The following is a 25,003-nucleotide window of genomic DNA, read 5'->3' on the forward strand; positions in this document are numbered from 1 at the left end:
CGCACCGGTGTCGAAGGCGACGTCGCCTCCTCCCTCTTCACCGGCGCCAAGGATGACCTCGGCGCCGATCCGGAAGACGACGAGCTGGCAGCCATGCGCCGTGGCTGCCAGACGTTTCCCCGGCGGCGGCTCGCCGATGCCCTCGATGGAGGGGGCATCGTGAGCACCGGGAAGTTTCCGCCCTCGATGTGATCGAGGACGGCCTCGAGTGTCCGGCCCGGCGCGCTCCACCAACGTCGGCGGCCCGCGGCGTTGTTGCGCGGAGGCGGAGGCGGCGGGCCGTCGTAGGAGGCGAGCTCCCGCTGAAAGGACACGGATGTCGCCTAGAGGGGGGGGTGAATAGGCGATTTAAAACTTTTACGAGATGGGCTTAACAAATGCGGAATAAAACTAGCGTTTACTTTGTCAAGCCCAAAGCCTATATACTATTGTTCACCTATGTGCACCAACAACTTATTCTAAGCAATGCAAGCAAGTATGTGATAGCAAGATATATATAACTTCAAGCACGATGGCTATCACAAGGTAAAGTGCATAAGTAAAGAGCTCGGGTATAGAGATAACCGAGGCACGCGGGAGACGATGATTTATCCCGGAGTTCACACTCTTGCGAGTGCTAATCTCCGGTGGAGAGGTGCGGTTGCTTAGTGCTCCCGAACGCCACAAGAGGCTCACCTTGAGGTGTGGTTGCTCGATGCACACCAACGCCACAAAGGTCTCACCCCAAGATGTGGTACTCACACCACACACCGAACGCCACGAAGGCGCCTCACCTAAATCTCCGGTGACCCTCGCCACAAAGGCCTAGGTCACGGTTCCACTAAGGGATTTCCTTCGAGGCGGAAACCGGGCCTTACACAAAGATTGGGGCACACATTCACAACTTAATTGGAGGCTCCCAACAAATCGCCACAAAGGCCTAGAATCCGTCTAGGGTTCCAAGAACCCAAGAGTAACAACTTTCTTGCTTTCACCTCCACGAATCACCGTGGAGAACTCAAACCGATGCACCAAATGCAATGGCAAGAACACCACAAAGATGCTCAAGTCCTTCTCTCTCAAATTCCAACAAAGCTACAAAAGCTATTGGGGGAATAAGAGAGGAAGAACAAAGGAATTCACAAAGAACACCAAGATCAAGATCTAGAGAGTTCCACTCACAAAGAGATGGATTTGATTGGTAGAAATGTAGATCTAGATCTCCTCTTCCTTTTCCCTCAAATGGATTCAAGAATCATTGGAGGAGTAGAGGGATGTGGAAAGCTCTCAAGGTCAGCAATGGTGGAGAGCCAAAGGAGGAAGAAGAAGTGGGGAGAAAGAGGAGGAAGAAGGCCTTAAATAGGGGCCTCGGATTTCGCCCGTTGGGGCAAAAATCGCGACAGCCGGCGGTGCCGGCCTTGTGCCACCGGCAGTGCCGGGGTGGCCGGCAGTGCTGGCCATTTTCCACCGGCAGTGCCGGGGTTGCCGGCAGTGCAGGCCTTGCGCCACCGGCAGTGCCGGGGTGCTCCCGGCGGCAGTTCCGGCGGCAGTTCCGGCCCCCCAGTTTTTTGCCCAAACACCCGATACGAAAACTTTAAGAACTTTTGCATCCGGACTCCGATTTTGATGATCTTGGGCTCGTTTCGAAGCTAGTAACAAGCTCTACAAGATCATGCAGGGAACCATCATAGTCCAGTAAGGTAGGATAGAAATAAAAGACGAAAGGTTTGACCTGTCTAAAAAAGACATACCGGTAAAACCTCCAACCTCGAAAATGCAACAAGTTGAGTTAGGAAACTCGGATTTAGGTGAAACCAATTTTGTTGTAAAGGGTATGACAAGAGCTACCCAACAAAGAGTGAAAAGCTTAAGAACAAGTGGGGTAGGTTTTTCTATGTATTTTAGAGTGAAACCTCTCAATACGAGAAACCGAAAAACTCCAATATCGAAAACGCAACAAGTGATTCATGCGGAATCCGTTTTCGATGAACTAGAGCTTGCTATGGAAGTAACCACAAGCTCTACATCACCATATGGATAAGATCCAAATAACAACCAAGAAAGATGATGATGAACCAAACTCGAAACGCAACAAGTGATCTATACGAAATCCGTTTTCGATGAACTAGAGCTTGTCATGAGAATAAGCACAAGCTCTAAAACATCACATGGATAAGATCCAAATAACAACCAAGAAAGATGATGCAAGGATGCAAAGGTTTGAGCTCTCTCCGAATGATACGATCGAGTTACTCACTCGAGAGCCCTCTTGATAGTACGGCAACTAAACTATAAACCGGTCTCCAACTACACTATGAGACCGGTGAGAAAGAAACCCTATCAAGAGCAAACCTTAAACTTGCGCATTCCACTTGAGCTCGATGATGACGATCTTGACCGCAACAAGATGGAACGCCTTTCTTGCTTGTGCTTTCTAGACGAAGTCTTGTAGATTGCTCCCCCATAAACCACCATGGGAGAGCTTCTTCTTCGGCGCAACTTCACATATCCATGATCACCATATGGATGACAAGAGTCAATCAAAGGATCTCTTCGAGATGGCTCATCTTGAACTAGCACTTCATTTCTCCATGGCAAGCTTCAAGCTTATGATCTCTTCGAGTTGGCTCATCTTGAACTTGCACTTCAATTCTTCATTCTTCATCATGTTGATGTCTTGAAGTAACTTGAGGGCACACTTCATCTTCATCTTCAAGACATACTTGACACTTGATATACTTCATCAATTTCTTCTTATTGCAACCTTGAAGCCAACATATGGTTCAAGAATTGCCTATGGACAACTCCTACAAATATAACTCAATGCAAACATTAGTCCATAGGGATTGTCATTAATTACCAAAACCACACATGGGGGCTCCATGCACTTTCAATCTCCCCCATTTTGGTAATTGATGATAATCTCTTTGAGAGGGTTTATATAAGGAATTTAAGTAACAAATAAGTTGAATATATAGAGCAAACTCCCCCATAATATATGCATGTGTGAATGATCTTGACTTTCATTGCATATATTGGCATTCAAAGCCTAGTGGAGTTTCCTCTAAATATTCAACTATGCAAAGCAACAAGATGCAATGCAATAAAGGCACATGCTTAAGCACAAAGCAAAGACATAACCAAATTCCCTTAAACCCTCCAAACTTCTCCCCCATTGGCACCAATTGCCGAAATGGGTGAAAAATTTAGAAGGCCAATATAGTGAGAGTTCCTCCATAGCGTGTGCATTTCTCATAATTTGAGTGGAATCAAATGCACATATCCAATGACGAATATTCGGAAGGAATCACACTATAGATAGGATCAAAGATTGCAAAAAGATAACAAAGTCAAGAAGCATCAACAAATGAAGCAAGCAACCAAATGAACCACAAAGAGGATACCAAAAGAAAGATAGATATTATGATAAGATCAAGAAGATTGCTCTAAATAATATGAGGAAGCTCCCCAAGGTACATGCATAAATTAAAATGTTGTATTTGAATACAATATGCATAACATGGAATCCTCACTCCCTCATTTGAAACACAAACATTTGTAATAGATCATAGATAGAAAAATAAGCTTAACACTTGCAACAAACAAATAGTTGAGCAACAAGTAAGAGGCACGATAATAAAAGGCTCAACCAAGAGGATATGTGAAAGGCATGATAAAGCATATTATAAGACTATTACAAGGATGAGCAAAAAGCATCATCATAGTCTTCAATGAATTATATTGCTTAGCATGACCAATCAACACGCAATAAATAAATAAAATATCAAAAGGAGATGTATCATCTCTTATGTGTATAAGTTTCACTAAGTGGGCAATATCACAAAGATATTTATCCACAAAGAAACATGCACCCACAAAATAGATACGCAAGAAATATAGCATGATATCCAAGACGAAGTCATGCAATATACCAATAAGAATTTTTGCTTAATAGCATGGCCAAAGGCTCAATTTTATCTTATTGTACATTCATGAACTTCAACCACAAACACATCAAAGATATCACAAATATCAACAAGGGAAAGAAGATAGTTGAGATACTTTGAGAGGAGCAACAAGTATCACAAGAAAGGATACCACAACAAATAACTCAATTTGCACTTTCATCGATATTGCACATGTGTGAGCCTTGAGGAATTGATATGCAATAAAATTGCTAGATAGGCATAGTTGGGATGGATGAATCATGAGCATGATTTAGTATACTTCCCAACAAATGCACTCATCTCAAATTACTCACATTCACAATAAAGAGGATTCATTAAGACTTTTGCCAAAAAGCACAATATTTGCAAATCAAGAAATTCATGCCAAGATGCAACCATAAGGTTGGATACAAGAAAAGTATGCATGAGAAGATACTTGTTACCAAGATAGCATTGGTGTGGATGTAGTAGATATGTGTTCGTTGACCATCCTATCTTGCCTCAAGTTACCATTGAGTCACCACTTATTCCCAAGAGTGAGACAAGCATCCAATGCATATCCATTGTACCTAACACAAAGGGAAAGTACAAAAAGGTCCCCAAACTAATTGGGTCCGAAGTAGTTAGACACACTACAACATATAGGACAAACTCCACAATTCTATGTGCATATAGATATGAAATTGAATTTCATGCACATCTTAGCCAAATTAGGATTTGATGGAGTTTACCCTATATATTGGATCAAAGAAAGTGACACATGACATAAGATATACATATATTAAATATGCATGCACAATACTTTCAAGAGCCAAAGGAAGATACAATTTGGACAAAACACCAAATAAACCAAGAGACAATGGTTGTCCAAATTATATCAAAGAATCAAATCAACACAAGATTGACCAAAGACTTATCTCATTATAAGAAGCTAATTAAACCTAATCACAAAGGAATGAGATAACCAACTCCCAAGAGAGCAAGGTTCCAACAAATAAACCAAACCCTCGACACTTTTTATGATGGCACAAAGTACCAAAAAGAAAATTTTATGTCTCCCAAAACTAAATTTTTGATAAAGATCAAGAGATGTTAAGCATTCTAATAATATAGAAGAGCTCCCCCAAGTTTGGTGCATTATCTAGGATTTTTTATATGAATACAAAATGCACAAAACTAGGATCATCACGCTACCTATATCTTCTAACAATGCTAAGAAAGTTTGAATAGACAACTTAGATCCATAAGATGCAAGGAAGACACATGGGAGTCAAAGCACAACAAATTCATGGCAATAAATAAGGCAATATAAATACAAGAGCCAATGTAGATATGATCAAAAAATATCTACCTCATAATTGATTACCAATTGTCCTAGGACAAGAGGTATTAGGAAATATTTCCCGGTGGTAGTTTGTAAGTATACATAAGATCATATTTACAACGAACAAAGCATATGGTAAAAGATAAGAGTTAACCATCATGCAAAGATAGTTTCTTGATAGCTTCATTTAGTCATACCAACATGCAAGGCAATTAATAGTATTCATACCAACATGCAAAGCAATTAATATTATTCATACCAACATGCAAAGCAATTAATAGTATGACTTGAAGCACATGGTTTTCCAAAAATGTATTGAGGGACACGTTGGGAAAAACCATGCCAAGAAAAACTTTCACAAATAAGATCCACAAAGATATTAGCAATGAAGCCATTTAAGCAAATTGGAGCTTGTTTGAGCAAACATGCCACATAGGAGAGAGATAATTTACGGTATCAATTCTATGTGACACAACCTCAAATGTTCACATTTTCTAGGCTTGTAATATGCACAAAGCTTATTACTCCCCCATAATGTGATAAGGAATTTATTTTCACAAGAGGCAAATAAGATCCAACTAGAGATATTAATGAACATTAGAATTTGAATTTCTCATGAAGATGACATACCACATAGAGACTAGATAATCTTGCAATATCAATTCTATGTGATATTCCTCATGTACACACATTGTTAGGATTGTGAAATTCCTAAAGGAATATCACTCCCCCAAAATGTTATAGTCCATTAATCTCTCATAAGAGCCATATAAGATACAACAAGATGCAAAGAGGCTCCAACACAAACACAAATACATGGTGTGCAACCCAACATGCATAGACTTGATTTCTCAAGAAAAAGCAAGTAGGAAGCACAACATATACAAACACATGTTAGGAACAAAACTAACACATGCAAAGGGGCGAGTAACTTTCAATATAAATGAGTTGAGCACATGTTACCGCAAGGAGGAACATTGAATATATGATAGAAGCAAGATAACCAAGACTTGGCTTGAGATAATATAAATGATGAAGATCCCTTAATTCTTCATGATGTAGCCAAGTCTCCAATGCCCTCCAAAAAGCACCTATTGATCAAATTTTGGATTGTTGGTCCCCAACTAAGTTGGGTCCTAAGAGGTTAGTCACAATAGGCTTGGCAACCCAAATGGTTCTTTTCTTGACACCACTTTGAGCACCAACATATTTGGCAAACACATTGCCACCCTCATCCTTTCGAAGAGAATAAACATCATCAATGGTGATAGAGTTGGATGAGGTACCAATAGTGCAAAAGGAGGAGATGTGACCCTTCTCGCGGCATATGTAGCAAGTTCTTTTCTTCTCCTTCTTCTCACTAGATTTCTCCACAATGGGAGCATTGGCTTGATTCTTCTTGGGAAGTGGCATTTCTTCAACTTGAGGTTGAATATGAGTTTGAGCTTGAGGCCGCTTCCCTTTTTGCTTCTTCTTCAAAGGGCAAGATCTAACATGATGCCCTTCAATTTTGCACTTGAAGCAAACAATCTTGGCCGGGTCTTTGACTTGTAATTGGCCCTTCTTAATATTGTTGTTCTTGGACTTGTTCTTGTTGTTGGAGTTGAATCCAAGTCCACTCTTGTCATTGGGGGATTGTTGCACACTCAACATCTTGTCAAGTTTGCATTTCCCTTCATGACTCTTTACCAAGTCGTTCTTCAAAGAAGAGACTTGGGCCTTGAGCTCTTTGATTTCCTCTACATGGTTAGTAACAACACAAGTACTAGAGGAAGTAGAACCTACATTGTTAGAACAACAAGGCAAGGAAGATAATTCATCACAAGATTTAGCAATACTATGAGTGGATGAATTACTAGGACTAGCACATGGCAATATAGCATTTTGAGTAGTAGTGCTAGTATTCACATGAGGCTCACAAGGTGTTGCCTTTGATATGATAGCCTCATGAGCTAACTTTAGCCTATCATGAGAAGCTAGAAGATCCTCATAGGAGCTAGAAAGCTTTCCATGATTTTCTTCCAATTTCCCATAATTGCTAGTTAGCAATTCAAGTTGAGCCCTTAGCTCAACATTCTCCTTCAAGATAGATGCTTCACAAGAAGTAGAGTTAGTAGCACAAGCATCATTATTAATAGCAATGGGAGAAGGCAAGTTGGCATGCTCTTTTAAATAGGAAGCTTGAAGTTGCTCATGGGACTTGGTGAGGATAGAGTGTTCGCTCTCCAAGACCTTGTGGGCCTTGTCTAGATCATCTAGATCCTTAACAAGTTTATCATGACCAACACCAACTTTGGAATTTTCCTTTTTAAGCATTTTTACTTGAGCTTTAGCATGGTCTCTTTCCTTAGTGAGTTTAGAAACTATTTCATTTTGAGACACTTCAAGGGTTTCAAGTTGCTCTTCAAGAGAGGCTACGGTCTCTTGTTCTTCTTCAAGATCATTCTTTAGGGATGCTACATCATTGGCATACTCTCGTTCAAGAGCACCCTTTTTATCAATGGTGTTCTCATGCATCCAAATAAGTTTTTGGCTCTCAATAGCGGTAGTCAAGATTTCAAAGAAGTGAGTGCTAGCAATTTTATCTTTGCAAATAACCTTGAATACGCTCTTACCCTTATCGCGTAGAGAGACAACCCAATCCTCTTCTTCATATTCATCCTCATCCTTATCACCACGAGACATATTAGGTTCCATGGTAGGAGGTACCGTGGAACCCTTGGCCATAAGGCATATATGAGGACCGTGAGATAAAGATGAGGAGTTACTTGAGGCTCCTTTCAAGATCTTGTCTTGAACAATAGAATCTTTGGTTTCCTCTACATTGTTAGACACACAACAACTAGAGGAAATAGAATCATTTTTATCATGGCCACAAGACAAAGCAAGCATATCATCATTAGATTTATTCAAGCAACTTACACATGATATGCAAGGACTATCAACACAAGCATGTAAATCATTTCTAGTGCTAGATGTGTTTAAGTCCATAGATGAAGCATTGTAATGAGATAGAGATGAAGAATCATCAATAGAAAGCTCAATATCAACATTGCAATTTTCATCACCACTCACCATATTATTACCTTGTGTCTTGACACACTTTGGTGAAGTGGATGAAGATGAGAACTCATCACGGCAAGTAATGCAATCATCCTTCATAATATTGGACACATCATATTTATCTTGAATTTTTGTCCATAACTCATGAGCGCTCCAAAAAGGCAAGTATGGAAAAAGACCTACATCTCGCAAAGCATTCATAAGAACATAAGAAGCTTGAGAATTGAGATATAAATTTTTCTCATCCTCTAAAGATAGATTTTGTGAATCCATAGGAGGAGAAAAACCTATATCTACAATTTTCTCCATATGAGGGTCAATGTCCCGAAAATGACTAAGCATGCAAATTTTCCAAACATCATAATTTGTGCCATCTAATATAAGAGTGTTATCGTGCACTAATCCTCTAGCCGACATCTTTACTCTCAAGGCGGTGAAGCCTAAGAATGAGAGACCTGGCTCTGATACCAATTGAAAGGACACGGATGTCGCCTAGAGGGGGGGGGGTGAATAGGCGATTTAAAACTTTTACGAGATGGGCTTAACAAATGCGGAATAAAACTAGCGTTTACTTTGTCAAGCCCAAAGCCTATATACTATTGTTCACCTATGTGCACCAACAACTTATTCTAAGCAATGCAAGCAAGTATGTGATAGCAAGATATATATAACTTCAAGCACGATGGCTATCACAAGGTAAAGTGCATAAGTAAAGAGCTCGGGTATAGAGATAACCGAGGCACGCGGGAGACGATGATTTATCCCGGAGTTCACACTCTTGCGAGTGCTAATCTCCGGTGGAGAGGTGCGGTTGCTTAGTGCTCCCGAACGCCACAAGAGGCTCACCTTGAGGTGTGGTTGCTCGATGCACACCAACGCCACAAAGGCCTCACCCCAAGATGTGGTACTCACACCACACACCGAACGCCACGAAGGCGCCTCACCTAAATCTCCGGTGACCCTCGCCACAAAGGCCTAGGTCACGGTTCCACTAAGGGATTTCCTTCGAGGCGAAAACCGGGCCTTACACAAAGATTGGGGCACACATCCACAACTTAATTGGAGGCTCCCAACAAATCGCCACAAAGGCCTAGAATCCGTCTAGGGTTCCAAGAACCCAAGAGTAACAACTTTCTTGCTTTCACCTCCACGAATCACCGTGGAGAACTCAAACCGATGCACCAAATGCAATGGCAAGAACACCACAAAGATGCTCAAGTCCTTCTCTCTCAAATTCCAACAAAGCTACAAAAGCTATTGGGGGAATAAGAGAGGAAGAACAAAGGAATTCACAAAGAACACCAAGATCAAGATCTAGAGAGTTCCACTCACAAAGAGATGGATTTGATTGGTAGAAATGTAGATCTAGATCTCCTCTTCCTTTTCCCTCAAATGGATTCAAGAATCATTGGAGGAGTAGAGGGATGTGGAAAGCTCTCAAGGTCAGCAATGGTGGAGAGCCAAAGGAGGAAGAAGAAGTGGGGAGAAAGAGGAGGAAGAAGGCCTTAAATAGGGGCCTCAGATTTCTGCCCGTTGGGGCAAAAATCGCGACAGGCCGGCAGTGCCGGCCTTGTGCCACCGGCAGTGCCGGGGTGGCCGGCAGTGCTGGCCATTTTCCACCGGCAGTGCCGGGGTTGCCGGCAGTGCAGGCCTTGCGCCACCGGCAGTGCCGGGGTGCTCCCGGCGGCAGTTCCGGCGGCAGTTCCGGCCCCCCAGTTTTTTGCCCAAACACCCGATACGAAAACTTTAAGAACTTTTGCATCCGGACTCCGATTTTGATGATCTTGGGCTCGTTTCGAAGCTAGTAACAAGCTCTACAAGATCATGCAGGGAACCATCATAGTCCAGTAAGGTAGGATAGAAATAAAAGACGAAAGGTTTGACCTGTCTAAAAAAGACATACCGGTAAAACCTCCAACCTCGAAAATGCAACAAGTTGAGTTAGGAAACTCGGATTTAGGTGAAACCAATTTTGTTGTAAAGGGTATGACAAGAGCTACCCAACAAAGAGTGAAAAGCTTAAGAACAAGTGGGGTAGGTTTTTCTATGTATTTTAGAGTGAAACCTCTCAATACGAGAAACCGAGAAAAACTCCAATATCGAAAACGCAACAAGTGATTCATGCGGAATCCGTTTTCGATGAACTAGAGCTTGCTATGGAAGTAACCACAAGCTCTACATCACCATATGGATAAGATCCAAATAACAACCAAGAAAGATGATGATGAACCAAACTCGAAAACGCAACAAGTGATCTATACGAAATCCGTTTTCGATGAACTAGAGCTTGTCATGAGAATAAGCACAAGCTCTAAAACATCACATGGATAAGATCCAAATAACAACCAAGAAAGATGATGCAAGGATGCAAAGGTTTGAGCTCTCTCCGAATGATACGATCGAGTTACTCACTCGAGAGCCCTCTTGATAGTACGGCAACTAAACTATAAACCGGTCTCCAACTACACTATGAGACCGGTGAGAAAGAAACCCTATCAAGAGCAAACCTTAAACTTGCGCATTCCACTTGAGCTCGATGATGACGATCTTGACCGCAACAAGATGGAACGCCTTTCTTGCTTGTGCTTTCTAGACGAAGTCTTGTAGATTGCTCCCCCATAAACCACCATGGGAGAGCTTCTTCTTCGGCGCAACTTCACATATCCATGATCACCATATGGATGACAAGAGTCAATCAAAGGATCTCTTCGAGATGGCTCATCTTGAACTAGCACTTCATTTCTCCATGGCAAGCTTCAAGCTTATGATCTCTTCGAGTTGGCTCATCTTGAACTTGCACTTCAATTCTTCATTCTTCATCATGTTGATGTCTTGAAGTAACTTGAGGGCACACTTCATCTTCATCTTCAAGACATACTTGACACTTGATATACTTCATCAATTTCTTCTTATTGCAACCTTGAAGCCAACATATGGTTCAAGAATTGCCTATGGACAACTCCTACAAATATAACTCAATGCAAACATTAGTCCATAGGGATTGTCATTAATTACCAAAACCACACATGGGGGCTCCATGCACTTTCACCCGCTCCCACCGCCGCAGGAAGTACGAGTTCCTCGCTGTGTAGTTGTCGGGGTGGTGGCGTGGCTCGGCGCGCTCCTCATCCGTCAAGGTCATCCGCGCCTCCTCGATGGCGACGTCGAGGGCGTGGCCATGAGGCAGCGGCGGGATTGGTACGCCGCCAGCACTAAGCCACCACCCGCCGCCGGGAGGCCTCGTGTCCGGCGGGCAGGGGTACCCCGCCTGGTGGAGGAGGTGCCCCTCCCACGCGTGGAGCGACCGGCGGGGGAAGCCGTTGTTGGCTGCGCCGTCGTCGTCGTAGAACGCCATCGGGAGAGTAGAGGGAGAGTGGAGGGAGAGTGGAGCACGGGGTACGCCTCGCGGCGAGCGAACCGGCGTATATAGGCGCGGCTGGCGCTGGTGATTAATGCCGCGTGGAATGCGACGCGTCCGCGGCGAGCTGACCGGCGGCAGCCTTTAGTGCGCGCGGAAGACGATGCGCGCGCGGAAGACGACGACATTAACTCGCCGCGTGGCCGGCGAATGCAGACCGGCGGCAGGCTTTTACAGCGCGCGGAAGACGATGCGATGAGGACGACGATTGGTTTCTCTCGCCGACAAGTTGGGGCCACCAGACGCGCGGGAAGTTTCCTCGGTGTTTCCCGCGCTTTCGTTTCGTCCGGAGTCCCCGAGCGCTCCCCGAGGGGGGCGGGGATGCCGTGGGATCGCCGGATGAATTTAGGCCCAAATCCGGACGAAAACGAGGAACCGAGGGCGCGACTGGGCCAAATTACGCCGTCCGGATGGAAAAAAAGTCATTCGGGGGCCTCGTCGGGGAGACGAGTGGAGATACTCTAACGACCGATGCCCAGGTGGGAGCGAGGGTTCTATCTAGGTCCAGCCAATGCTTAGTGGCGAGTCAGGGCGACATGGACATAGCAGGGCTTCCGAACAAGCTGAGTGGACGTCGGCATTGTGACACTCGCTGCCTGATGACCGTTCCCAAGGCACCGAGAGCACCTGAAGGCATCTCCGACAAGCAGCTGCATGATGTCTAGGAATGCCATTCCCCGGTTTCGAACTTTGTTTCAGGTTGCACGCTTGGGCAAGCGGTGGAAGCCAAGCACACGACCTCGGCTTCCACGTTATCTGCAGTGTAGGACAGAATGAATAGGTCATCCTTGATCATCTCCAAGTTCTCACTTCCGGTGATAGATGGCTGCTGACAACCTGACCATATTTCCTCCCAGATCAATAATGCCAATAATGCCACACGGCATAGATAGCAACCGACAGTTCGTCTCAGCAACAATCTCATGCAGGTTTCAGCATATTCCATAGAACTTTCCACTAGCTTCTGGCCAACATGCCAACTCACAAAAGAAAGTAGAAACACAAAGCATATGCCGCTTAAGAGAAAACATACCATGTAATGCAATGCATGGTACGGAGTACTTTAAGAGTAGTAACAGTCAACCGCTTATAAGATCCAGCAGAATTAATCAAATTGGGATTGACTTTTATTGGTCAGATCCACCATATCAGCATAAAGCATGTTCTTTCAAAGTTTACCGCTGGGACTTGCCCTAACATCCTGATAATTAGAAACTGCAGACCAAGGGTCAGTGCAGTGAAGACATTCAGGATGCTTGTGGGCTGAGGCTAGTATACAACCTATCAATTAAATCTGTAAGTAAAACTGGATAAACGGCGGAGAAGCATGCCCTGCTACAAGATGACTTGCGAAATCTGCATATAATGTCTGGCATCGGCAAATAGCTGATGAGCAGTTTTCACCTTCCGGCAGGATCAAATACTATTTGCCCTGCTGAAGATTGCCAGTGACTATGATTGTATTCTAGAGCAAGCACTGTTTCTCACCCAGATCTAGTAATGCCAGAATGTTGCACTTGCACTATTGCAAGTACTCGATGCAAATTATACACTACCACGAAAAGCAGAGGCATCCGCAAGCAAAAGCACAAAGCAGAATATAATAACAAGAAGATGGAGGGCAACAACAGTAATACAAAGATCGGTGGAAGGATCATATAGATCTACCAACATTATTCAACTATAGTTCTACATGAATAAGACAACAACTCTTCAGCCAAAATTATGATAGGAACAATCTGCGGATAAGACACGAAAATTGAAACAGATACAGGCGACGGTTCAAATAAATTAGGAAAAGTAAAAATAGATGCTGATGACACAAGTAACAGATGCTCTTCTTGCCAAGCTAATAAGCAAACGATGGTTCACTGGGCCAGATGCTCCGGTAGATGGAGGCAAGTACTGGGACAAGACCCAGCAGCGCGATCTGTACCTGCTCTGAGGTGCTTGTCCTGACGGTGATCTGCCCACTCAGCTTGTTGTTCAGCCCAAGGCGGACCGCCATCTTTGAACCCCTTCCGATCGAGAACTGGGACTGCAGGTTAGCGCCAAGGGCAAGGTCGCGGCGCCACTTCATGAGGGACAGGCCCAAGGTTGACAAGGATTGGCCAATTGGATAGTCTTTGTCCTTCAAGCGCATTTCCAAGTTAGCTCCATAAGCAGTATCCCCTTGAGCTCGCATTGCTCCTGTACTTGCAACTAATGCCAGCCTCTTACCAACAGAGAGCTGGTCCTCAACCTTCAGCCCAGTTGCCACAATGTCACCCAAGAAAGTCACAGAGAATCCTCCAGTAGTCTTGTTCTTCTTGATACTCTTGAATTTGGTCTCACCACGAAGAATATACGCAAGCTGCCGCCCAACAGTCTGGATGTCAAAACCAGCAAGGGAAGACGCATCCTCTCCATGCTTTGCTGAGATGGAAGAATCTAGATGGATGCTAAATTCCTTCTTGTCCTTGGTAACCTGAACTGCCACAGTCCCTGGGAACTTGCTAAGGAGCGCGAGTGACTCTTCAACACTTACTCCATCATAACCGCAGTCATGATCCCACCCATGCGCATCTAAAACAGGCCTAGCAAGGACAGTAGAGGTTGGTTCCAGAAAGCGGTACCGGTATGTCGGATTGTCACAATCAAATGAAGGAGGCAGCACCATGTCAGGTAAAGGGACTGAAACATTTTCTGGAGGAGGATCCTGATCGTTTTCTCCTGCAATACTAGCATACCCATAAGCGTCCATATCAGACTTGCCCCTCTTCTTCATCTCCTTCAACCTGCGGAGCTCGTCCTTCCACTGTTTCTTCTGCAGAAGTTTGACCCTGTAGTCATACTCATCAAAATAAGCATTCTTCTGCTCTTTTGAGAGCCTTGAAAGCTGAGATTTGGTCAAAGGCTTGAAGGGAGGAAGCTGATCATATTCCTCTTCATCTTCATCTTGTTCTATATCAGAATACTCATCCAAATCAATATCAGAATCTCCTTCATTACCACCCTGGTCAGGGGAAAGTTTCGGGTGAGCTCTTGACTGCAAAAGGGAGGATAGCAGGAAAGGAAGCGGCGGGGAACGGAAGCGGAACCCAAAAAGCTTCCCAGGGGAAGGATCCTGAAGCTTCAAAAGTGAGTTGGCTTCTGATAATATCTTTGAAGAGTAGCACAAGAGCAGCATCTGGTGCCTCCAACTTTGCCCATTTGGAAGCACTTTCTGACCCTCACGGTTCTTCCGGCAAGAAGGGTGGTTCTCAACAAGGGCTACTGGGTTCATCAGTCGCATATCCCCTGCAGCCTGCCTGATGGATTGCTGGATAATGTGGGATCGCTGTGCCATTAATACCTCATATGTCATAGGGGCACCGCTAGGGCCTTCAGGAGGAGCAGAAGCAGCATGGGTGAGAGCAACAATAGCGTTGAACCATATGGAAGAACCAAGAACGGCAGTGATGGTTTTTAGAAGAGGCAAATCATTGAGATCACGACTCAGACTATCAAGACGGTCCACATATAGAACAATATCTGGCGGACATCTCTTGGTATATTTCTTGACAGATGCGAGAATTTTTCTGTTGTTTCCTTGGTCCATCACATTGGGCCGAAGGCCCGGTGTATCGATGATCCGTATCTTCACACCATCTACATTGCCGACAATTTCCCGTACACTGGTGGTGGCTGCACCAAAAGCATCAGTTTTGGTCTTCTCTTCACCAAAAATAGAATTTATAGTTGCACTTTTGCCAACCCCAATCTTTCCTAAGACAAGTATGTTGCATGAGAAGCTCAAATCTTCTGTTCCCTCTGCTTCAAGCTGTATGGCTTTCTTCCGTGCATTCTCAAGGCTGAAAGCTCTGTTTGTTTGCCTTCCATGTCGGATACCCTCAGCAAGGCTCAGACGGTACAGCACTTGTGCTGCCACTGTTTCTTCAGGGGTTGCCCCCAATTTATACACAAGACGCAGAAACTTTACACGGATCAACTCAACCTTGTCGTGCAATTTCTTCTCCTCCTCTGTCATCTCGTCATTAGGCTCAGCAGTCACTGCTAGCTCAGAGGGGTTGAAGAGGTTTGACCGGGCAGGTTGTCGTGGAGCAGTTGGCCTCAAAGATGGGGCTGACGAGCCCAGACCAGCAGGTCTATCCATGGAAAAAATTCTAGATCCATCTTGAGAAGAAACTGTGATGTTTCCATCAGGGGATGCACCAGTGGCTGCTTTAAGCAAGGCGGCTAAGGCAGCAGAATCAAACCCCTTCTCATCATCATCCTCATTATCGTCGTCATCCTCATCATCCTCAGAATCATCAAGCACAATCTGTCCATCCATGCTATTAGTGTACTCTCTTGAACTGCTCAAGCCAGACACAGGACTGCCACTGGAGGAACCTTCCCCAAGCTCCTTCATGATCTGCTTCGCAGCTTCAGAATTCTCTATGATTGCAACTCGTGCAGGACTCCTATCAAAGCTCACCTCGTCATCGTCCTCATCACCCTCATTACCACTCCCGTCTTCATCATCAGCTGCAGCTAAAACTATCTCGTCATCAACAGCCTCTACTTCACGGTCAGAAACATCTGGAGCACCTTCATTCTCCTCACCGCCCCTTTCTTCGTCATCATCTGCAGCTACAGCTTTCTGATCATCACCAGCTGCAGCTACAACTATGTCATGATCATCAGCCTCTTCTATATGGCCAATAACCTCTGCAGCATTTTCATTCTCCGCAGCATCATTGTTTTCCTCGATAGGTTCTGGAGCCAACTCTCGGGACAGGATAACATCAGTGCCACCAGCAACAACACTCTCAACCTCTGTCGGCTTCTCAACACTAACATCTTCCACAGTTCCACTATTAGCCACCTGGCCCTCAGCATTTTGTGCATTCTCATTACTTTCATTAAGCACAATGTCTGAGGTTACAGGGGCAAGCTTCTCTGAGATTTCCAAGTCACTGCCGTCAATAACCTGGTTTGGATCATTTGAATTGTTTAAATCCCCATTAATGTTCCTACAAGCGGAAGAATTAAATTTGACATGCCTACTTACCACATGGCTTGCATCGTCTTTTGGCTCAGGCTTTGCCGCCTCATCTTCCACATTAGCCTGGCTTCCAAAGCTAATGTTGTCAGCAACCTGCTTTGGTTCATGTGATTTGTTCAAATCCCAGCTAATGTCAACACCAGAGGAAACAGAATTATATTGAATGTGCCCACTTACCACTGGACTTGCATCATTCTCTGGCTCAGGCTTTGCCGCCTTGTCTTCCACATTAGCATGGTTCTCCAAGCTACTGTCTCCAACAACCTGCTTCATAACAATTGAATTGTTCACATCCCTACTACTGTCGACACTGCTAGCAATAGAATCACAAAGAACATGGCCACTTACCGATGGCTTGGTCACCGCATTATCCACATTAGCATGGTTCTCCAAGCTACCGTTGTCAATAACCTGCTTGGGCCATTTGAATTGTTTATATCCCTCTACTAGTACTAACTCTATGAACAACAAGAATAGATTGAACATGCCTACTTACCACCGGATTTGCATCGGTCTCGGTCTCAGGCTTCGCGGACCCGTCTTCCACAATAGCATGGTTCTCCATCGCTATAATCTGGTTTAGGCCAAAGGAATTGTTCACATCCCCACTAGTATCATCAATAGTGAAAAATAATTTACTGAAGACGCATGCTTACCACTGGGCTTGCGTCGCTCTCTGGCTCTGGCTCTGCCGCCTTGTCTTCCACAGTCTCCAATGATGCTTCTGGAGTTTCTTCACCTCCCACTGCCACCGTCTCCACAGGCGCATCAGCCTCGCCACCCAATTTGCCGTTAGCTTCAGCAACAGGAGCCACCTTATCCTCTGGTTCTGCCGCCTCGGTGCTCCTGGTGGAAACCTCTTTCTCGGTGCCGAATTCACCACCGTCTTCACCTCCAGCGGCCACCTCTGCGTCCTCCAGTTTCTCCACGGACAATTCAGCATCAGGTGCCGCCTCGCCACCATCCTTCACCTCCAAAGCCGCGGGTTCATCGACCAATTCACCCTTATCCTCCGCTACGGGTGCATCAGGGGCAGGCAGGGAAGCATACCCCTCGCCCAATTCGGTGCTGTCGGAGGGCGCCGGCGCCAACGGAGCAGCCTCCGCATCTTCCGCCTCGGGTTCCCGGTCCCCCGACTCCTCCTCGGCTGCCGCCGCCGCCGCCGCCGGCTCGACCTCCCCATCGCTTTCATCTTTCGCATCTCCTACGGCTGCTTCCGCCTCCTCCGCCTCGACCACCCCGTTGTTGGCCTCCGAACCACCGAGGCTCCGGTCCTTCCCCTCAAATCTCACCTCCTCGCCGTCAATTCCTCCGCCGCCCACCTCCGCCGCCGCTCGCTTGCTCCCCTCCGCCGCCGCCGCCGCAGACGCGACCTCGTCCCCATCAGCCGCCGGGGGGCGCTCGTCGGCCGCGGGCGCGACTCGGGCGTCGGTGGTGGCCATGCTGCCGCCTGTTGCTCCGCCCAGAAGCAAAGCAGCGGTGGAAGTGGCCGGATTCCGTCGCCGGAGGTGGAGGTGGAGGTGAGGAGAGGGGAGGAGAGGATAAGGTGAGGGTTTTAGGTTAGGGAAGGCTCTTATTTTATCTCGTGAGAGTATAAATAGGTCAATTCGATTTTGGGTTTGGACCTGGCGTGGCGTGTAATTCTGGGACGGGACGGCAGCCGTCCAGGCGCCAGGGGTGAGGTGAGATGAGGAAGGAAGCAATGGGCAAACTTGGGAGGTGGTGGGTGATAAAGTGTTTTTCAAAACAAAAAAGGTTATTTTTATTATTATTTGTGTCGCAAGCTAAATATATGAAGTATATCTAATTGATTATGAACTAATATAAGAACGGCTATATTAAACATAAAAAAAGATATATAAGGTAATAAGGTATAATCTAAGTGCTCAAAATGAGTGATAGCTCTTTGTAGTAAAAGAAGGCTGACAAGCCTAGAAGTCGAATATATGATTTTTCACTTGTTTTCAAATTTTCTAACATATCACACCTATTTTTAGCTTGTTTCATTTTTTTAGCATAATGAAGAATATTTTCAAAAATGCCCATGATATTTAAGAGAAAAATTTATTGCTCTGATATAAGTTGTTAGCAGTATATATTTTGCAAAAGAAAATAAAAATATTTATACATATATATTGCAACATAAATATATTATATATCTTCAGTTATAGTCAATGGTAAAATATCTTGCATAATTTACACTATAAATTGCTTATGAATCTAGTGCTACTTGAAAAACTGGATGCTCATATACATTATTAGTGCCACTACTCATACTATACTACTACGCTTTTCTTTTTGATATGTGATGATTTTTTCACATGGAAGATGCCTTTCCGTTGGATCAAGCAAAGCGTCCAAGGAACACAGAGAAACAGCAAAGTTACTTAGGGTTGTATCCAATGCTAGCAAAAGAGAAGCTTCAAAAGTTGTTCCCAACACGGTAAAAATGAAGCCTGGGAGCACCATCAACATTCACCATATAAATATTTTAATGAGGTAATAAGAGATAGTACATAATTAAACTACTACTTCAACCGACATGTCATACTAATCAAGTTCACCCTACTAGTGGATTAATGACGAACGAGGGTAAATAAGTGTACTCCCTCCGGCCTCAAATAAGTATACGTCAAGACATCTTAAGTCAAACTTTATTAACTTTAAACCGTCTTCTATGAAAGTAGCATTATTACGACACTACATGAATATCGCTAGATTCATCTTGGCATGTATAGTTCAATAATATTGCAATTTAATGTCACATGTATTGCTATTTTTGTGTAAAATATTGGGAAAAATCTACTATGCAAAATAGGGGGTAGACCAGAGAGGTTGCAGTAATGTAGTGAGGATGATAACCCAGATGGAAATTTATTTGAAATGGTTTTGACCATTATATGAGAGACGGACAAGATTTGTATGAATTTCAATAGAACTAGCTCTTTGGAATTTTTTAAAGAGGCAAAATAATATTTTGACTTTAAAATATCTTACTTGCTTAACTTAGCATAGTAGAATTTTCCCCAAATTAATTGACATCAAAAATTGCAAGAAATGGCATATATACCATTAGCATGCATTTTGGTAAAAGGAAAAAATAAAACAATTTTCTAGAAAATATTTTTGGGTGGAAAAGAGATGATACAACCTATGAGTCACATTTCCTATTGATAAAAACTAGAAATAGTTTTGTAGTTAAAGTAGAGAAGAAGAAATAGGGTGTGATGGTGTTGGATTTTTTTTGGAGGGAACTCCAAACTTTGAAATCTTGATTTATTACCATGGTAATTTGGATTAAGTTTTAGAGGTTAGATTAGGCCATTTGCCTACTTGTGGTTAGAGATAACCAAGTATTTCAATCATAGTCACAAGGAGTCACACACACATAAGAAAGTGCAATTCAAAAAAAAACTAGTAGACAAACCAATAAGTAGTTGCTGATCAAGTGCTCAAAGATGATCATGTCATGGTAGGTTTTTAATAGGGAAGCAAAGCTTGGGCAAGATTTTCCAGAAAATAGTGGAGACAAGAACATCTCCTAACTTTATAGGCTTTTAAAAATTGTTTGAAATCCTCTTGTAAAACATTTAGAATATAAAGTTTTGAAAAGTCGTGTGATCATACCAACTTATAGATCCCTATAGGTTTTATAGATACTTTTTTTGGAAAAACTTTTGAGTGAAAATAAATCTTGGTTCATTGTTTATAAAAAGTAATATCACTTGAAATAAGAGAAGTTACCAATATAATACTTTTGTCAAATAGATAGTAGTATTTTAAAGGACACGATCACTACAGTAGAAATATTGTGTTGGTTCACAATCTTTGTGAACAATCAACCCAAACCTATATGATGAACACATTAACCAAGACAATAGCAAGGAGATATTTTGTGAAGAGACTAACAAAAAAGTTTATGTTAGCCCTCCATAACTTTGCTTAACAAGGTTATAAAAGTTAGGTTGTTACACTCCAGTAACATCCTCTCCCTAAACCCTATGAATCTGAAAGAAGTGAGTCAGGAAGCCATCAGGCCCCAATGACTTAGTGGGAAACATCTGAAATAATGTTGTTTTCACCTAACTAGGATCATAAGATGCAGTCTACATGGCATTTATCTCAGCATAAATTTCGGAGGCACATGATCCAGAAATTGATTCATATTTTGCACCCCTTTGGATATGTAGAGGGTTTTGTAAAATTTTGAGGTCATATGTTAAATCTCCACCCCATCCTCCATAAGGTTACCATTAGATTGGGTTAAGGCCTTAATCAAAGTTCTTTCGCCTAAGCATAATCGATCTTTGATGTCGTTTTATTCATATCGTCGACTTAAAGACACTCAATACGTGAGCTTTGTTGCCACATAATCTCCCCCCTATGATAGAATTCGATCAGGCACCCATTTATTTTAATTTCAACATATCACAGACCTACTCTTAATGCGATGTTACTCAAGGTTTCTAACTCCACCTTTAGCTTTGGAATCTCTTTTCTCACCCTTCAAAACATTTATCCCCATCTTCCAAGGTTATCAGCGATGGATGTTAGACGTCCTCGAACATCAAAAACTGACTGCATGAGGCCACCTTTCCATCCTGCTATCCTGCCATGACCGTTTCTTTCATCTCCTCGTGTGTATTCCACATTGCCTCATATTTAAACTGCCCGCCATGACTCGTCCTAGTGGTCTCATCAATAAGCTTCAGTAACGAGGTTGGTTCCTAGGTCTCCGCCTCTAGGTGACTCAAACATGCCAGTAGTAACTGAGCGCTCCATTCCATCGAACCCAGAGCACGGTCCATCCGAACTCTTGTGTATATTCCTCCAACAACATTCTTTGTCCAGGTCCAAAAGTGGGACTTAAACTCCAGATCGATCAGCTCGCATGTATTAACCACGTCTCAGAAGCCTTGAATATGGGCTTGGCTATGTCCGATACCGACATGACCATCAACTCGAAGAACTTTGTTGAAGTCACCTATGCAAAGCCAAGCCATTGAATTATTCGAGCTAATGTCCTTCCATCATATTTGATGTTTTGAATCTTTCATGAGTTTTGGCCTACCCGTATACACACATCAATCTCCACATTGTGTCTCCCAGTCCCTGAACAGATGCATCAAAGTGATATTATGAATAGCCCAAAATATTCAGATTTATTTTAGTGTTCAAAGAATTCTCTAGACCTCCACTCCGACCCGTACTGTTAGAGTATATCTCTTGTATAGATTGCTAGGCAATATCTGTAACACAATCCCTCCACTGATCTTGTTTATATTCGGTTTGGTAGGTTTAGATTGTTTCCTTGCCTTGCAAGACACTCCGTATTGTGCTATATATATATGATCAAGGACGATCGCCCCATGTGTGGCGTTTTCCCTAAACTACTCGTTTGCATGGTATCAGACGCCGAGTAAACCTTCCCGCCTACGTAAACCAGCCCACCCCTATCCGATCTCCCTCTCCAACGCCGCCTCATGGCTGGCACCGATCTCTCCCTCCCCAGCAGCTCTTGTGCCACCCTCAACAGCGGCTCCGCCGGCGCCCTCAAATCCGGCTCCGTCGCCGCCCTCGCCGGCCTGCCGGCCCCGGCATCCTCCTCCTCCCTCGCGATGAACGTGGCCAGCGTCAAGACGCACGTGCCCGTCGTCCTCGACCTCGCTAAGTCCAACTACGCCAAGTGGCGCATGCTGATCACCGTCCTCCTCGGCAAGTATGACCTCACTGACCATGTTGCTATGCAGACACCCATGGAGGCTCGCACGCTGGAGTGGACACGGGCGGACTTCATCGTCCGCTCCTAGCTATATGGCTCCATCAGCGAGGAGATCCTCGACATCATCATGGCGGACACCCAGATCGCTCACGACGCCTACACCCTCATCCGCAACCTCTTCCTCGACAACCAGATGACGCGCGCCGTTCACCTCGAAGCCGAGTTCCACGCGTTCGTCCAGGGCGATCACTCTGTCACCGCGTACTGCCGTCGCCTCAAGTCCCTCTCTGACGCCCTGCGCGACGTGGGACAGCCGGTGACCGATCAGACCCTCGTGCTGACCTGCCTCCGCGACCTCAACCCGCGCTTCACCGACATCACCACCATGGTCACCATGCAGGCGCCCCTCCCATCGTTCCTGCAGACGCGCTCCTTGCTGCTCCTACGCGAGACGCAGCTCAACCACGCCGCGCCCATCAACTAGTAGACGTCCCTCTACGCCAACAACGGGAACGGTGGCTCGGGCGGCGGCTCGGGCTATGGCCAACCCTCAGGCTATGGCCAAAACAGCGGTGCCAATGGTGCCTGTAATATCCCAGGTATTGGGGTTACAAAAATAGAGGAAACAGATGTGTGCATTGCATTCATGCATAGAAAATCTGGGGAATTTTCGCGCTTTAAAGTAAAACAGTCACAGTAACTGAAGTTTCACTTGACCTTGGTGGAATTGAAGTAGCTCATCAAGTCAAGCGCTATAAACCTCAATGTGACTTTGTTAAAACCTTGTTTTGATTTGATCTAAGGGATTAGATCAAATGGAATTAACATTCAACACAACAACACCTTACTCAATGATCAATTGCTTGATCTTATAAAATATTATAACATGGTATTCCTTGCCATAACATATGAACATCCATTTAATTGGAAATCAAGTAACAATAATTGGAGAAACTGTTCTTCACTTATCTTCTCCATGTCTTAAACAAATCCATGATCCTACCATGAACATCATGGTATTCATTCCACTTCAACATTGGAATTATAACAAGGAGTTCCACTCAAGAAGTATATATTCTTCTACATTCTAAATAGTTTTACCTCAAACCTAGAGAGGTGAGAGTTCTACTATAATTATTAGAGAAGCAATAACAAACCTTGAGCTAAACCTTGGATATACATCCAAGTATTCAAATCATCATCTTAAAGAGAAACCCTAGGATATTATTCAAGACTCCCCTAAAGAGAGAACCCATTTATATTAACCATAGATATTGGTGACCACATAATTATCTTTGGAGAATAACCTTAGGTTAGTATTGAAGTCCTTCCCAAGTGAGAGAGCCCATTCATATCAATTCTAGCTTTACCTATTTAAGAATAAAGGACAACCTCTGAACTAAAGTATTAGGAGGGTAACCATTTCATCTTGGAGTGGTGAGACAACCTATCATCACATGGAATAATACCATATCCATGAACTGATAAAGTAATGAGGAGACTAATTCAACCCAGATAGCCAAGTGGAGTTTTAGACTAAAGACCTATTGAGATATTGTGAGTACACCATAACCCTAGAATAACCATCCCTTTATAAGAGAGCCCAAGCTATGGTGTTACACACAATTAGTTGGGGCAACACTTGAATATAAGGGAGAGAACTATCCATATACCAGATGAGTATATCATCATTGATTAAGTAGAACCCTAACATAATATTTCAAGCATCCTCCTGGGATATATACTTTAGAGGCAACCATAGTAAACCCATTCAAGAAGGTAAATTTAGAAGAGCTATACCTTAACTGATCAAGACAATGCTTGATCATGGAAGTAAAAAACTATTCCATTAGAAATATCTTAGGAAGCCCAACCTTGAACATTATAAATTGAGTAATGATCATAAACCCTAAGAACTTGAGGTAAAGATATTAAGAACAAGTTGATCATGCCTAATCCATGATCATGCTCTTGAGGTATGTGAGGATAAGTTAAACCCTACTAGGATAAGTAGATCCCATTCCCACATAAAATTATAGGGAGATCACTAGAAATCAAATCTAGGCTTATATCCCAACCTATACTTGTGAATCACTTGGTGATCATAAGTAGAATCCTACCACATCTATATTCCATAGATTAAAGAACCTAAACAAACCTTAGAGTAAAACTCCATACTTAATATGGTGAGAAACCATCCATCCACATGACCAAAGTTAACTATAAAAGAACTATAATCAATATAGTTACTTTAAATGATAAATTGAGGTTAATAATAGAAGCCAATTGGTAGAAGATAAAACTAATTCTCAATATCATGATAACTAGAGGAGAACCTAAAATGTTAAGTAAGTAACCATCTTGTCTGGGTTAGGGGAGATTAAACCCTAGCACATGCAATATGGAGACACCCCATCTCTATAACCTAGAATTAAATCTCAACCCTAGTTTATGTATCACTATGGTGATCATAATACAAACCAGGCCATAGTTGTGAGTCAAACCAATTGCCATTAGATGA

The 25,003-nt window shown here is 43.7% G+C and overlaps 1 protein-coding gene across 1 annotated transcript; it reads right to left on the bottom strand.

Annotated features, from left to right (window-relative positions):
* Positions 1-13,362: 13,362 nt before the first annotated feature.
* On the bottom strand, positions 13,363-18,332 carry LOC127348593 (translocase of chloroplast 101, chloroplastic). The gene is made up of 6 exons (XM_051374566.2): positions 17,417-18,332; positions 17,257-17,334; positions 17,109-17,171; positions 16,938-17,024; positions 16,767-16,853; positions 13,363-16,685 (listed from the first exon to the last, which is right to left on the bottom strand). Exons 1-6 carry the CDS (start codon positions 18,200-18,202, stop codon positions 13,581-13,583), a joined length of 4,206 nt encoding a protein of 1,401 aa, XP_051230526.1. The 5' UTR covers positions 18,203-18,332; the 3' UTR covers positions 13,363-13,580.
* Positions 18,333-25,003: the final 6,671 nt, after the last annotated feature.

Source organism: Lolium perenne, chromosome 1 (assembly GCF_019359855.2).
Source record: "Lolium perenne isolate Kyuss_39 chromosome 1, Kyuss_2.0, whole genome shotgun sequence".
Taxonomy (NCBI): domain Eukaryota; kingdom Viridiplantae; phylum Streptophyta; class Magnoliopsida; order Poales; family Poaceae; genus Lolium; species Lolium perenne.